We start from the raw sequence: 15,119 nt of genomic DNA on the forward strand, positions 1-15,119 counted from the left end.
CAGCATAGCCGTCTGTGCGATGGCCATTCCTTCAGGGTTCATCCTACCAACATAGTGCTGGTGTTGATGGCGCTAAAGGGATTTCAGGTTAGAAGCCACCTGGGAAAACCCTCCGTGCATGCACTTCCTCCATAGGCCCCACAGGAGGACACTAAATGACTTGGTCAAGGTCATACCGGATGTCAGTAGTAGGGCAGGGAAGTGAACCCAAGTCTCCCATGTTGCAGGCCAGCCCTGAGCCCTCCTTTCTCCCATGCTATGATAATACAAGTAATACCATATGCTCCTGCATACCACACGCCCCCAAATAAGATACATTTTGCATCTGATTTTAAGGCAGAATGAAAGGAAAAAGTTCTTTCCTTGCAAATATGGGTAGGTAGCAGTAAGTAACTGAGTAGCAGCAGCTGGGGAGCCTGGTGTGCTCAGCGGGCTGCTCTCTGCAGAGCTCATGCAGCCTGACTTTCGCTGTCCCCTGGCAGAAGCTTAAGCAGCAGAAGCTGTGATTAGTGTACGGTATTTCCTTGTAACGCACACCGCAATTTTCAGCAGGGGATTTTGAAGGGAAATGCGCACGTTGTACGGGAGAGAATACAGTAACTAACAGCCACAGTGAAGGGGATGTAGAAGGAAGGTTAGACATCGCACCCAGGAGAAGGCAGTGGTGGACACACATCGTTGCAAGCTAGAGATGCTGCTTTAAGTCAACTGGCGATATTTAAACGCTGGTGCCACCGTCCAGAGATGAGTTTGCCTCTCTTTGGTCCTTCCAGGAAGCTGCGGCATACCAAAAGAGGTCGAGAATGCAGAGATCCACGTGGGCACTAACAACGTGCTCAATGCCATGCTGCGGTATACGTGCAAAGAGGGTTACAAAAGGAAAGCGGGGACATCCACCCTCATCAGGTGTGAGCAGAAAGACAACCAACTCCACTGGACAGAGAGCAATCTGAAGTGCATCCGTGAGTAATGGCTCTCAATGCTTGTGCGATGCAGCTGGGTGCAGGGCTCTCCGTAGCAGCGCTAAGGCAGGAAGGGTCAGGAGTTGATGATGACAGGAGGACCGAGAGAATGGATGCTTCATTAGCTGACAACGAGCATTATATAGTTGTGCTGCCTTGCAGAGATACTGGGTCAGACTTCTCTGGGGTGCGGATGCAGCTGCATTGACTGAAATGCATCCCAGCTCTCTTGCACCAAAGACAAGTTTGGTTCAGCAAAATCTTCATGAAATGCCGTGCTCTGCAATATGTATTGGATTGAAGTTGGTCTCACAGGCAGTCCCAGGGGCCTGGATGCAATGACTCATGGGGCTGAGGAGGGGTTGCAGAACCAGGCTACCTGCAAGAGGATAAGAAGGGACTTGCCCCATATCCTGCCCATGGCTGGAGCTAGGATTTTGAAAAGGGGGGTGCACAGGGTGACGTGCATTATCACATGCAACACACAACACATATTTTTCTCCAGGTAAAAAGCAACTGGAAGATTTACTAATATGCTGGTGCATTATTCAGTTTAAGATTGATGCCAAAACGAATGTAACTTCACTGGAATGAGATAAAAACTGTCTGCCAGGCTGTGAAATAGGAGCTATTACTGGAGCAACTGGCAGGCAGCAGAAAGGCAAAACAAAGGCTAGCTTGAGTAGCAGAACATCAGAGCATTAAAAAGGGGAGCGAGGGTCCTTCACACCTCTGGAGTGAAGAGTTTAGAAGGAATCGGTTAGATTTTAATAAGCCATCAAGTCAATGGGCTCCCTCAGCGCTGCCTGAATAGAAATGCTGCTGCCACTGCCAGGCAGCTGCTTTTAAACTTCAGGTGGAGCAGGGATCAAGGGGGAGGGTGTGCAACAGCAACCCCCCCACCCCCTGGATCCACCCCTGATCCTGCCTATGCAATGTAAAGCCTTCCCAGATGTTGGTGCCCGGGCCCCAGGCTTCAGTCGGTGACCTCAGGGGAGACCCCACAGAGGTGTAGGATTTGTTCTGCCAACTTACAGCCCTTCTTCCTCTGGCTTGGCATCCTGCCTCTGGCAGCAGCCAACATCTGGGTGTCAGGAAGATGGAGACAGCCGGCCAAGCACGCAGTGTTGTAAGACTGAGTTGGTCCAGCGCTGTGGGCTGCTGCGAGGGGCACCCGGCAGTGCACCCCCTCTCTGAGGCTGTAGCATCCCCGTTCTGCTTCTCTTCAATCATCTCCCCCTCCGCGAGTTCCTCAGCACTCATGTGAGGTCTAGTCCAAAGCTGGCTGGAGACCATGAGTTTTAGATCAGACTGATGTCGTGCACAAAGGTAACCTCACCTGCAGGGAAGTCTGGTTAATAACCCTGGGATGACCTGTCATTAGATTGCTTGCATTTATGAGATTGACACGTTGCGCTTGCCAACCGAGGCCAAAGGTAGCTTCCGGTACGGAAATAAAATAACTTATAAAGGCAAGTGGAAGATTGCCATAAAATATAAAGCAGCCCCTCTTTGAAACAAATATCCCAACCCAGCTTTGCTTGCTAAATGCCTGCTCAAATATTTGCCTTGCAGCTCTTTCAGAAGATGATCAGGCTAAGTTATATCAGGAAGCAGAAAAAACCAAAGCACAAGGCCCATTCTCTTTCTCTCTCTCTCTCTCTCTCTCACACACACACACACACACACACACACACTTTCTAGTAGAGGGTCAAGAATTTTTACTCAATCCATTTCTCACATGCACACACACGCATGCACACACATGTTCACACCCCCCTCTTTGTAGCAAACGAGGGCCAAGAATTTGTACGCAGCCTGGTTCCCTGACATACAACATTAGGTGTTGACAGCAATACCCCAGAGCAACAATTACTCCAGTTTCCACTGTCTGTGCTGCCCCCAGCGAAAAGTAGTCACACTTTTTAAGATGAGGGTTCAGGATGAACCATGCAGGTGTGAGCTTGCAGCTCGGGCTCCTGTCTGGCTTCCTTGATGTGGGTCTTCTCCTACAGCTCGAGTGGAAACTCTTGCTTAAGAAAGAATCCCAATATGTCCAGGCCAAAATGAAACTTAGCTCTGCAGTCACCTATTGAAGCAAACACGTTTGTCTTGGCTTGGTATTCTGAATCCCTAACCGTGTCTCATTGAGGTCCACGCTTCACTTGTTAAAGTGTAATAATAAGCCACTTCCAAATGGACATGCAGACTTAATCACAAGGGAACTTGCTTTAGCTTTTCCTGGCTCAAGATACCAGCAATCAGCTCTTCCGTTCTGCAGAACTGCTCTCCGCTTCAGTGGAAAGCAAAATCCGTGATTGATTATTTTACTTTGTCATCGCCATGTGATGGGTATTTGTGAGTACTCAGAACATCAGTAGAAAGGGTTTCTTAGGGAGACCTCTTTTATCGGACCAGCTATGAAGTTGGGATGAAGCTAGACAAGCTTTCAAATGCACGGCATTCTTTGTCAGGTCGCACGGATGAAGAATGGCTGGCATTCGAAAGCTTGTTTAATTTTACCTCAACTACATAGTTGGTCCAATAGAAGATATCACCCTAAGAAATCCTTGCCTCTTCCATAATTGCTGGACCATAAGCCTCACTCTTACACATCTGTAGTCAGAAACTGCACCAAAAACATTTATCCGTGTGCTTGTACAATTGTCAGCGAGCCAGTGCATGTGCGATTTGCACTTGGAATTTTTGGGTGATAGTTTTCTTCCATTATAAATGTCAAAAACTCCTTTGCTGCATCTCCATACAGCATGCATCTCGTTAAAATTTGAAGTGGGATACTGATGATTAGTCACCATGACCGATGTCGTGACTGATGAATGAACCAGATGGTACTGAATCCTTCTCGGGAGTGGCTGGAGGGGTGCTGTGGAAAGGCAAGGGGTTGTATTTCCCTATTGCATTATTGTTGTGTCTTCTTTCAAAAGGGGATCCTGCTTTACCTCCTTCAACCCCCAGCCCTAAACCGACAACATCAGCCCCCATCCCAGAGGAGACCAGTCCTACCAGCCAAGGTGAGGAATTGGGACTGAAATCCCGGGCGGGGGGATGTTTCCATTGGATACCATGGCCCAGATTTTCAGCTGATGTTAATCAGTGCAGCTCATCAAAGTCTATCATGCTACGTCTCTTTGCAACAGCAGAGACCCACATGTCCCAAACCGTTATGGTTGCAATTCACAGCATCGTAGAGGAGTCAGGCTGGAAGGGACCTTCATAAGTTGGCTTGTCCAACCCCCTGCCTTTGTATGGAGTTGGCTTGTCTACAACAGGTGTCAACCCCTCCACCCCCTTTGCTTTGGGACTGAGAGGTGCAGCTGCTAAAATGAACAACTGAATAGTCAGGGTTGCATCCTCTGACATTCCCAAACCAACGATGGTTGATGCCAGGGAGGGTCTGATAGAGGACGGATCACTCTAGGCACTCCCCACTCATATGCTCTTGCTCCTAAGACCTGCTACTCTCCACTGTCAAGGACAGCAAACTGAGCTAGACAGACCAGTGCTCGGACCCAGTGTAGCATGTCTTCTGTGGGTGCTCTCATGAACTATTCATACGGGTAAATGATGTTTATATGCATTTACCCTTTAAGGTCCCAATTCACAAAGTGTTTTAAACATGCGCATAGCTACGAGCATGTAGATACTCTCATCAGCTTTAAGTGAAGCATGTGCTCAAGCAGCTTTCAAAGTGGGGCCTGACTAGCACGAGACCCACAGCTCACTCGTCTCTCAGTTGTGCCTGTGAATGGACTTAACCACGCTATAAAATGAAAAGCTTTTATACCATTACAACAACTAGTCACTCCAGAGGTCACCGCAGACCTCAACGCTGTCCTAGGAAAGGGAGAAAGAAACTGCATCAAAAATACTTCTCCGTGTGCTCGTACAATATTCAGCGAGCCAGTGTGTGTGCGATTTGCACTTGGGTTTTTGGGGTAATAGTTTTCTTTCATTGTAAATGTCCAAAACTCTCCTTTGCGGCATCTCTGTACAGCATGCAGCAGGCATGTCATTAAATTATGAAAAGGAATGATGATTAGTCACCATTACCAATGTCGTGACTGATGGATGAACCCGATGGTACTGAATCCTTCTCGGGAGTGGCTGGAGGGGTGCTATGGAAAGGCAAGGGCTTGTACTTCCCTATTGCATTATTGTTGTGTCTTCTTTCAAAAGGGGATCCTGCTTTACCTCCTTCAACCCCCAGCCCTAAACCGACAACATCAGCCCCCATCCCAGAGGAGACCAGTCCTACCAGCCAAGGTGAGGAATTGGGACTGAAATCCCGGACGGGGGGATGTTTCCATTGGATACCATGGCCCAGATTTTCAGCTGATGTTAATCAGTGCAGCTCATCAAAGTCTATCATGCTACGTCTCTTTGCAACAGCAGAGACCCACATGTCCCAAACCGTTATGGTTGCAATTCACAGCATCGTAGAGGAGTCAGGCTGGAAGGGACCTTCATAAGTCGGCTTGTCCAACCCCCTGCCTGAGGCAGGACCAGCCCTATCCAAGCCATCCCATACAAATCCATAATTGAACTTATTCATAAAACTACCATCTACCTTGACACAACACAAGACATAACACCAGACTGCCACGGGTAAAGCAACGTCCTGCTTCTGTGAAGTTATAAATGTACACTCAAAAGATACCAGGAAGAGGGCCATGCCCCCCACTACAGAGGAAGACTAAACCCCCACAGTCCATAACCAATCTGATCATGGGGTAACATTCCTGCCTGGCTCTAAATGTGGCATCGGTCTGACCCTGAGCAGGGGCCAAGACCCTTGAGCGATGCATGAAATGATCCTCAAATCATAAAAAACGAGGGTGGAAGGGACCTCAGGAGGTCACATCTAGTCCAAACCCCTGCTCCAAGCAGGGCCAGCCCCAACCACATCTTTCCAGCCAAGGTTTTGTCTAGCCGGGTCTTAAACACCTCCAAGGATGGAGCTTCCACCACCTAGACGTAGACCAGGCTTTTCAAAGCTGCGTATGCAAGGTTAGGCACCTGGGTCCCCTTTATAAGAGGGGCTTGTTGAAAATCAGGCCATAGCTCCTGGTGCCAAATTATGGCTGGGCATAAAATTATAGGTGCAAAACATGGCTATGAACTGAGCTCTGTTCTCTGCCCTTTCATTCTCGCCTGCCTGCCCTCTGCTTGTTCAGCACGGTTGCTGGGTCTTAGACAGTAAATGGTTCGGGTGTATGTACAGCGAGGTGCTAGAGCCTGCTACAGAACCACGTGAAAGACCGATTGAATCATGTTTTTAAAATATAATTGAATATACTGTCCAATATTTTATAGCTATTACGCCTCTTGTTGCCCATCAGAGATTGATGGCCCATCACTCAGCCAGCTGACACCCGACTGAATTCTCTTCCGTGTTAAGCAGCTTATTCAGTGGTTAGGAGACTGTCCAGGCCACCCAAAAGAGCTCTGTTAGCATTGTAGTAATAGAAATGAATGATAGAAATAATTATAAAATTCAAAGCTTTTATACCATCTGAACACCTAGTCACTCCAGAGATCACTACAGACCCAGGCATGGCTTCAACACCGTCCCGTGGAAGGGAGACCACCTCACCGCTGGCAGGTCCCACGTCTCAACCCACCGCTGACACATCTTCACTGGAAACACTTGTGACCACAACCACGGCGATCGGGTCGACCCAGGTGTCCACTAACCCAACCACAGAAGGCATGACGCAGCCGTTTACAACAGCCAGCCAGGACACACACACCTCCTGGGGGGGGACTAACCAACCGTCCCCAGATACATTTACAACAGATGGAGACAAGTCAGCAGCAGCATCCGTCAGCCTGACCACTGAAGAGCAAACACAGCTACCCACAGCAGCCACTCCCAGCACTGAAGGTTTGCCATTATCTAAACCCCAACTAATGTCAATGCTGGGCAGAATTAATCTGCTAATTCTTTGTGCAAAGCACCTTGCTTAACCATGTCAGTGCTGCCAAGTCAGAGACTGTACACAGTGGCATGTCCTTGTGACCTTGTCCACACCCACTAGTTCAGGTTAACTGAAGTTTACTTCAGTTTGAATATTTTCTTTCATCTTATCTTAATCCATTAACAGACTGGATTGCATTAAATGGTGCTAGTGTTAGGGAAGGGCTGTCCAACTCACATGATGCCTGAGCAGAGGGCACCTCTCAACTGCACCTTTCCAGGAGCTCAGTGGCATCCCTCCCCATGGCTGGCCAACATTACTGGGTGGTCTCTTGGCCCAGGGTCACTAGAAGGAATCCCTGCACCCTTGTCCTGTGCTCTGGGAAAAGGCATTTTTGACCTCAAGTGCTCACATAAAGACTAGACCCAATCTGGCCTCAAGTTGTCCTTTACCTTAATACAGAGTCCGAGGGCAAAACAGGCCCTTAGTGACAGTAAATGAAACTTGGCCAGGTGCCTGGGAAATGCCACACGCCCATACCAAGGCCTCAGGCAGCCCTTTGCCTTGTGACTCAGGCTGATAAGGGCAGTCACATAGCATTGTGTTGGGTTTTGCTTGGGTCAAATGCTGATCTGCAGCTTGCTGACCATGTGGGCAATATGGAGGTAATAAACTCACTGGCTCTGTGGAGGTGTAACCTCTGCTCTCTTGTGTTCGTCCCCAGGTTTCACCCAGGTCGTGATTTCTTCTACGGGTAAGCATTATTCTGCCCTACGAGGGGTTGTCGCTTATATGTGGGAAGGAGGAGGGTTGTCCGGGGGGTTTGTGTTGATGTTTAAGTGCCTGAAGTCAAATCCATCTGGAGCTGGGATTGCATGTCAAGCCTCCAACGAAGCAGTACGAGGTCCGTTTGGTATTTGCATGGGAGACCTCCCAGGTAAGAAGATCCAATGGACTGGAGAAAGCAGTGGACTGGAGAAGATCCAATGGACTGGCAATTTGATAAACCCTTCTCTCCTCCGGTTCACAAGTGAACCTTGGTCCAACCAGGGCAGGAAGGGAACAGTGCAGTCCTCGTTCAAACGGGATGGGATGTTTCTGGCATCTTTCTATCTAGCGATGTGGCCAGGCAGCTGGACTATTACGTGTTGGGATCGCATCAGTTCGTTGATCTTACTTTTCTGAATCTGAGAAATGTTTGTTCTTTGCAGTGTTTCCACTGGTGTTGCTGATTGCAGCTGTTGGGTTATATTATGCCTGGAAAAAACAAAGGTAAGTATTACTAGCATGTCCTACAAAGATGCAACACAGGCAAATTGCAGAGTGCAGGTGGCCTGACGATTCAAAGCCATGTTGGGAATTGAGACATGCCGTGCCCATTCACTTCAGTGAGAGCTGTGCCTCTCAATCCTTTAGGCAGCTTGGAAAAAGCCCAATCATCCATCATTACAGATAAGCGAGGCTGTAACTGGGACAGATAACCTGAGCTGCCAGTAAGTCCTGATGGCTGAATTTCCTTCCTGTACAGAGGGCTGTCCCAAGGCCCCAGGCATCCCATAAGTTCTGATGGCATGTCTACATGCTCATTAAAGCGCTTTTGGTAACGAACATTAAATGTAGTACCTCCATTGTGAGGAAGATGTAGAGGAAGGCACATTAGCCTATTTTAATGCACATTAGCAAAAGTGCACATTTTTTTGGTGACACTTTAATGTGCATTAAAATAGGTTAATGTGCATTAAAGTGTACATGTAGACGTGCCCATTGCGTCCTCAAAACAGGGCCTACGTGGAACTTTAGTGGTGAACGGGTTACATCTGCTTACCTTCTACGTAGAGGTGAGCATTGACCTGATGCCATTAAAAGGGATGGCCTTTGTTTGTAACTCTAGGCCCATCTCTTCTACTTATCAAACCACCAGTGGCTTAGTAGGAAGTTTCATTAATCAGTAATAACTCTTATTTGAAGGATGCTGCAAGTAAGAGGGAGGAGAAATTTTCAGGGTTACACTCAGGATATCACTAGAGATAACAGGCAGAAACCTAGAAGGGAAGATTTAGCCCCAATATCGTCAAGCTCCCAGGAGTGAGCAAGCTCCCTAGATTGTGATGCTATCCTCAGAGGGAAGTGGGGAAGCCCTGCTGTGCCAGGCATCTGAAAGTAGCCAGGATGAAACACTCTTTGATACATTACCGAGATTGGCACTTCTCGAAGGGACCATCAGTGGTATCGACTTCGCAAGTCGGTCTCCAATTTCTAAGAGCCAGATTCGCAGGGAGGCCTCTCCCCACCCCTCTGGCTCTGTAATTTTTGGGATTGTGTAGAGGCATATCTGCTTGAGACCCTTTAGTCGAGATTAGAGCTAATTACTGCACAGTAAGTGTCACTGTCTACACATGCAGATGCTTACTGCGCAGTAATAATTGTGAGCAAATTTGCTACCTGCACACATTTGCAAGTAGCAGATTTATTCAAGATTACTTACTGCACAGTTGTGCACATGTAGATGCCTGACCAGCAACACATTTGCTCCCGGCCAGACAGGCAGCAGAGGGGGGAAGACTGTCCCCTGCCCCTGGGATCTGCCTGCTACCAGGGCGGGCTCTGCCACCGGAGCCCAGGTGGGGGCAATGTCCCCCTGCCCTGGCAGAGGGAGCTCCCAGCCCCTGCTCCACAATGAAGGGGCTGGGAGATCCTTATCTCCCAGCATGAATCCTGCAGTTGCAGGGCCGGGGCTGGGAAATTCTTCTCTCCCAGTGCCAGCTCCGCGGTCATGGGGCCGGCGCTGGGAGAGAAGGATCTCCCAGCACCGGGCCCGTGACCACGGAACTGAGAGATGAGGATTTCCCGGCCCCACAATCATGGAGCAGAGGCTGGGAGGTCCCTGTTGCTGGGGGAGGGAGACACTGTCCTGCCTGGGCTCCAGCGGTGGAGTCAGCCCCAGCAGCAGGCAGCTCCTGAGGGCAGGGAGCAATGTCCTACAGCTCCTGAGGGCAGGGAGCAATGTCCTACAGCTGTCTCCTGCCCACATGGTGCCTGCCAGCCCCTGGGCTAGCACCCAGAGGGAGCCTAGAGTTCCTACTGGCTGCTGCAGGGGCTCAGTGCAGGGCTTCAGGGAGTGGGAGCAGCCTGCTGCTAGGGGCAGCAAATCTGGTTCTGCGTCCCTGCACATGTAGACACATGCCCAAGAGATTTTACTCTGACGTGCTTTACTTTAGAGTAAACTGCTCCCAGATTATTTGCATGTATAAACACACTTTAGGGGCTATAATCCAGAATAGGCAATCTGTACTGGAACGGCCCAGCACGTGGAGCATTCTTCTGAACTTCCAAAGCAGATTAAGTCTTCTTCTGTGGCTCAGTGGCTTGGTAGCTGAGTTAGGAGCAGGCATGCTATGGGTTTAAAGCTGGGCGTGGGCCTCTGAGTTTCAGTCTGAAAGTGCAGCCCTGGTGGGCTCAAGAAATTTCTTCTGCTTTGAGCAGGAGGTTGGAATAGATGATTGCCTGAGGTCCCTTCCAACCCTCATTTTCTATGATTAACCTGAACCACACAAGGGCACGTTAGTGTGACGGGAAAGTGAGCAGGTGGAGACTGAGTGCAAATATAACCCTTGGGCTTTAAATTCACCCCCTATCTCATTGTGCAGTAACTTCCCTGTGTCGACAAGTCCGTGTCCTTGTCCATCACAATGTTCTGGCATTAGTCACATCCTGGCAACTCATGAGTCAGTGATCAAATACCAGCACTCTTTGTGGTTCACGTGTCTCCAAGTTGATGTTCTGTATCCCTGGTCTATGCTGCAGCACACAGGCAGCATAGGTGAAGCCGTTAGCAACGTGGTCGCTCATGTTCTCTGATCCCATTAATGTTTTCTTTTGCAGCTGCAGGAGGCATCAGTTTGCATTTCGTCAAGAAGACATCCCACTTAGTACATGGAGGGACATCATGGGGGCTGGACTCAATGACCCTCCGAGGTCCCTTCCAGCCCAAATGTCTATGAATGGCTGTGAAATCATAGAACGACGGGAAGAAATGCCCCTGGAAGACCATCAAAACGACCTAGAACACCTGACCGAAAGGACAGAGATGATGGCGTCTTGTATGACGCCCACTGGCTGAGGCCCTCAACGAAATCAGTGTTATCCGCTAAACTTGAAAGGGGGAAGGATCCTTGGTGCTTTGAAGACCCACACTCCAGCTGCATTAGGCTCCGACTGGTCAGTCACCACGTGCCATCCACTCAACTCCTGACTGAACATACAGCTTTATTTTTAAGCAGTGGCAAGTATTTGCAAGACCTGGCTTCCCATCTTGCCATCACGGTGAAAGGGTAGGAGAAGCCCTACAAATGTTCTGCGTGGCTGCTCTGTTTTCTTCCCTTCAACCTGAGCTCAGAATATACTAGTTCTCCTGGTACCTGCAAGAGATCACTTAGATATTCTGGGCACATCTTTTCATTCTTATTTTACTGAACTGGTACTTTCAAAGAGAAAAAGAAACAAAGCTGTGGAGGGTTCTGAAGTGGCTCAGGTGGTCTGTTATGTCCCATGGAAAGAAGGCAGGAGAGAAGAAGTGACTGGTGAGCCGGAAGGGAAGAACACAGCCCAGATAAAGAGAACAGAAAGGTGAGTTGCAATACAGCTATGATGTAGACTCAGCAGTGTAACTGGGATGGGGCTACTAGGGAAGCCACGCTGGGCCGTAGCATTACAGTCACGCTGGTGGGCTGACAGCAGCTAAAAGTCACTGCTGCCCCTTTTGCCCAGCTGTGTTAGCACACCTCTTCATAGGCTTGATTTATACAGAAGCTCAGCCCTGCAGTCCCAGCCGACAGCAGAGTCGAGGGTGGTTTGTGCTTCTAAGAAAAAGACCTTTATACATGCAGGATTTTATATACTGTGGATGTGTCTACACGTGCATTTAAGCGTGCCAAAATTTAATGCGCATTAAGCGGGTTTAGGCAGGCATCTACACATGCAGGTGTTCAAGCGCATTAATGCTGACTTGGGGCTAAAGTTAGTCCCAAGTCAGTCCACATGTAGTATTAACGCGCTTTAACGCATCTACACTTACATTAATGCGCTTTAACTACTCGCGCTTAAATTGGACATCTGCATTTGCAGGTATTGAATTTAGATGTGAATAGCCTAAATTCACCGTTTTTACTAAATTCTACTAAATTCACCATATGTAGATGCGTGCCCTGAATGCTCATTAACTTAGGCTAATGTGCATTAAAGCATCACCTGTCTTACTGCGTCCATTTGGATTTTTTAAAAGTAGCTTCATTCGCTCGTTTAAAATAAGGAAGAAAAAGACATCTGCAATAAATGGAAGGTAGTTGGAAAAAGGTGAGACTGGAGGCTGACCCAGACAATAAAGGACGTTTACCGACTAGTGACAGGTCTGCGAATGGGTGAAGCAGCCTCTCTCTGAAAACACTGCTAGGACATTTAAGCTAGACTGGACAAGGTCCTGGGAGATAGATCCTGGGGAGGGAAGGGAGATGAGCTTAAGGGTCCTTATCTCTAGAAGGCAGAGAATGGAGGCTTAGGGGGTGAAGAAACTGTGTACATGAGGTGGGCTTAGGTGATGGTAGCCTCTGAGCACGTCACAATCCACTTCATTTATTCTCTCGGTGAGATAGGGGAGTTATGTTATCTGGGGAATCATAGAAAATGAGGGTTGGAAGGGACCTCAGGAGGGAAGACACTTTGTAGCTTGTTCCCTTTAGTTATGAAGGTCACTTTTGGTGAGTAAGGTGGATCAGGGGATGGGGCACGAGGTCTCCGGGTCAGGCAGTGCTGCCTTGGTAAAGCACCAGCAAGTCCTCTCCTCTTGTACCTTCAAAGTGCCCTGAAGTGCGTCCAGTCTGATCACCCGTCCCTGCGGCAACTCCTCAGTGACCTTGCAGAAGTTCATGGGCAAACCAACCCCTTGATTAACGCAGTCTTCTCTTTATCCAGCAGTTGACCAGCTGCCTTCTTGCCCCCGTCTCGCTCCTCTTGGATCTCTGACCTCTGCCCTTTGTTCTTTCAGGTGGCGTTAGCTTATGAGGCGAAATGTCTGGGGGGTGGAGGGGAAAGGATATTCTCCAATTGCTACCAGCAACGTCCTGAGCCTCAGGAGGAAGAGGACCTGCCGGAGCCACATCTGGCGATCTGGGGTCAGCCACAACATTTTGCTCAGGGATCTTGCACGGACACTTTACAGCCCGATCCCAGATGTTTGCACAGGGCAGGTCTTTCCAGCAGACTGATTTCCCCTCAGATGACAGCAATGCCACATCATCCTGTTACAGAGGTGACCAGAGGCTGGGCAGTGCAACACAAGGAGTTCGTATTTCCCATTTCAGTGCCCGTCATGGCGACCAGGCCTTTTCCTCACGCTGTGCAATATAGACAGAGTGCTTTAAACCAAAGCTAATAAACGTTTTTATACACAAGGGATCAGCCCCCCTGTGAGTCTTTGCCCTATTCTGGCATCTCTCGGGAGAATTTGTCACCCAGTGTGGAATTAAAGCGTTGCCACCAGGCGTGGGGGAAGCAGAGCGTTTAGCTCGATTCACAAAGACATTGGACATGTGCTTGGAGGAAAGGGGCATCAGGAGCTATTGAGCATGGGAGTGAGGGGCACGGCCTCTGAATCAGCCCTTCCTAGACCTTCAATGCTGGAGGCTGCCAGGGAGAGAGGAACAGTGGAAAAACCCTGGACATACCCAGGTCACTCTCCCTTCCAGCCTCTGCTCTCTGCCCCCATGTGACACACGAGACTGGGCAAGATGGACCCTATGGTCTGACCCAGTCAATGGCAGCTCTTATGTTCTTATGTTTAAGTTCTCATTGGAAATAATGGGCTAACTCAACAGACAGGCGCACAGGACCTGCCAACTCAGTTCAGACGCAAGCATTAATCACATGCTCCTGTCAGCCCAAGGGAGACAGTCACCAGGAACAGCTGAGAGCAGCATCTGTCCAGTGCATCCCCCTGCAGCTGTACCTTGTCCCAACAGCTGTCTACTCAGTTGATCTAATAAAAGGTATCATATCTACCCAAAGACCCTGGCCTATCTACAACCAGCAGCATTTGCACCGTGGTAGTTGTACAGACACAGGTCTGCCCTGGAAGCCCCTACCCTACTGCACTGCACCCCTGGAAAGCAAGGTTCAGACCAGTACATGCCTGGTGGACGATCCAGTTCACTGTGGTGCAGTATGTCTCTTAGGGGCTGGTGTGGATGTGACTACCTAAAGATGTAGTTATGTTGCCACTGATTTCCCCGCAGCCAACCAGGGCACAGCTCATTTGGCAAAGATACTGCTGGTGCAGTCAGAGCTCAATCAGAGCAATGATCATCAGCATATTTTACAAATGAAGAGCAAGGGCTAAGTCCTCTTCCAGCCAAGAGGTCTTCTGCTTGTGTCTCTGCACCACATTTGACCATTTTGTTACACATGCTTGTGCTCTTTATTGTATTTTGCGAGTTCTTTCACTGTACACTTGCCTTTGAGCAGCTGGCATTGCAGCAGGTGTTGCATAGTCTGAGGGTCTGTGCCGCAGTCCTAGGTGGTTGGAGCAATGGGATAGCCCCACTTCTTCATTAGCTCCTTGGAGCATCCGACGCCGGTGTGTAGGCGGTTGAGACATCCCCACCTTTGCCGTAGTTCGTCAGCTCCTGGTGGTGAGAACTCAGCTGCTGGGATGTCTATTTTTCCACTTTCAGGTATTTTCTTCAGACTCTTGTTCCACATCTGTAGTCGTGTCTCCTTGGGTGTGGCATCAAGAGGCTGGGTGCTGGTGATTTTAGGCGCTTGTGCACTACGGCGTGGTTGTACGCTGGGTGTCTCACATCTTCAGTTTGTCTTGATTGTCCTACCCTGCTGACCATGGCTATTCTGATGTTGGGTGGACCGATGCCAGCCAGCAGGTATGCACTGTTTAGGCTAGTAGGCTTCAGACGTCTCATGATGCATTGACAACTAACATTCACAATGGGATCAAGGTGCTTAGCATGTACTGATCTCTCCCACGCAGGGCATGCACACGCAGCAGAGGAGAAGCTGAGAGCTAGAGCAGTGGTTCGGACAGTTGAGGGGCTAGCTCCCCATTTCGAGTCGGTGAACTTATATCAACTGTTATTACGACTGCTCACCTTTGCTTTTGTCTTCACGATGTGTTCTTTGTATGAGAGAGCTAGATCGAGGGCGACTCCACCGT

At 49.1% G+C, this 15,119-nt stretch overlaps 1 protein-coding gene across 1 annotated transcript; it reads left to right on the plus strand.

The window, feature by feature from the left end:
- The first annotated feature begins 371 nt into the window (after positions 1 to 371).
- IL15RA (interleukin 15 receptor subunit alpha) lies at positions 372 to 13,506 on the plus strand. Its single transcript, XM_014525517.2, has 9 exons — positions 372 to 375; positions 774 to 962; positions 3,908 to 3,994; positions 5,160 to 5,246; positions 6,508 to 6,867; positions 7,626 to 7,655; positions 8,113 to 8,173; positions 10,784 to 11,527; positions 12,942 to 13,506. The coding sequence occupies exons 1-8, from the start codon at positions 372 to 374 to the stop codon at positions 11,019 to 11,021; spliced, it is 1,056 nt and encodes a 351-aa protein (XP_014381003.1). The 3' UTR covers positions 11,022 to 11,527; positions 12,942 to 13,506.
- The last annotated feature ends 1,613 nt before the right edge of the window (positions 13,507 to 15,119 follow it).

This window comes from Alligator sinensis, unplaced genomic scaffold, assembly GCF_000455745.1.
Source record: "Alligator sinensis unplaced genomic scaffold, ASM45574v1 scaffold1056_1, whole genome shotgun sequence".
Lineage (NCBI taxonomy): Eukaryota > Metazoa > Chordata > Crocodylia > Alligatoridae > Alligator > Alligator sinensis.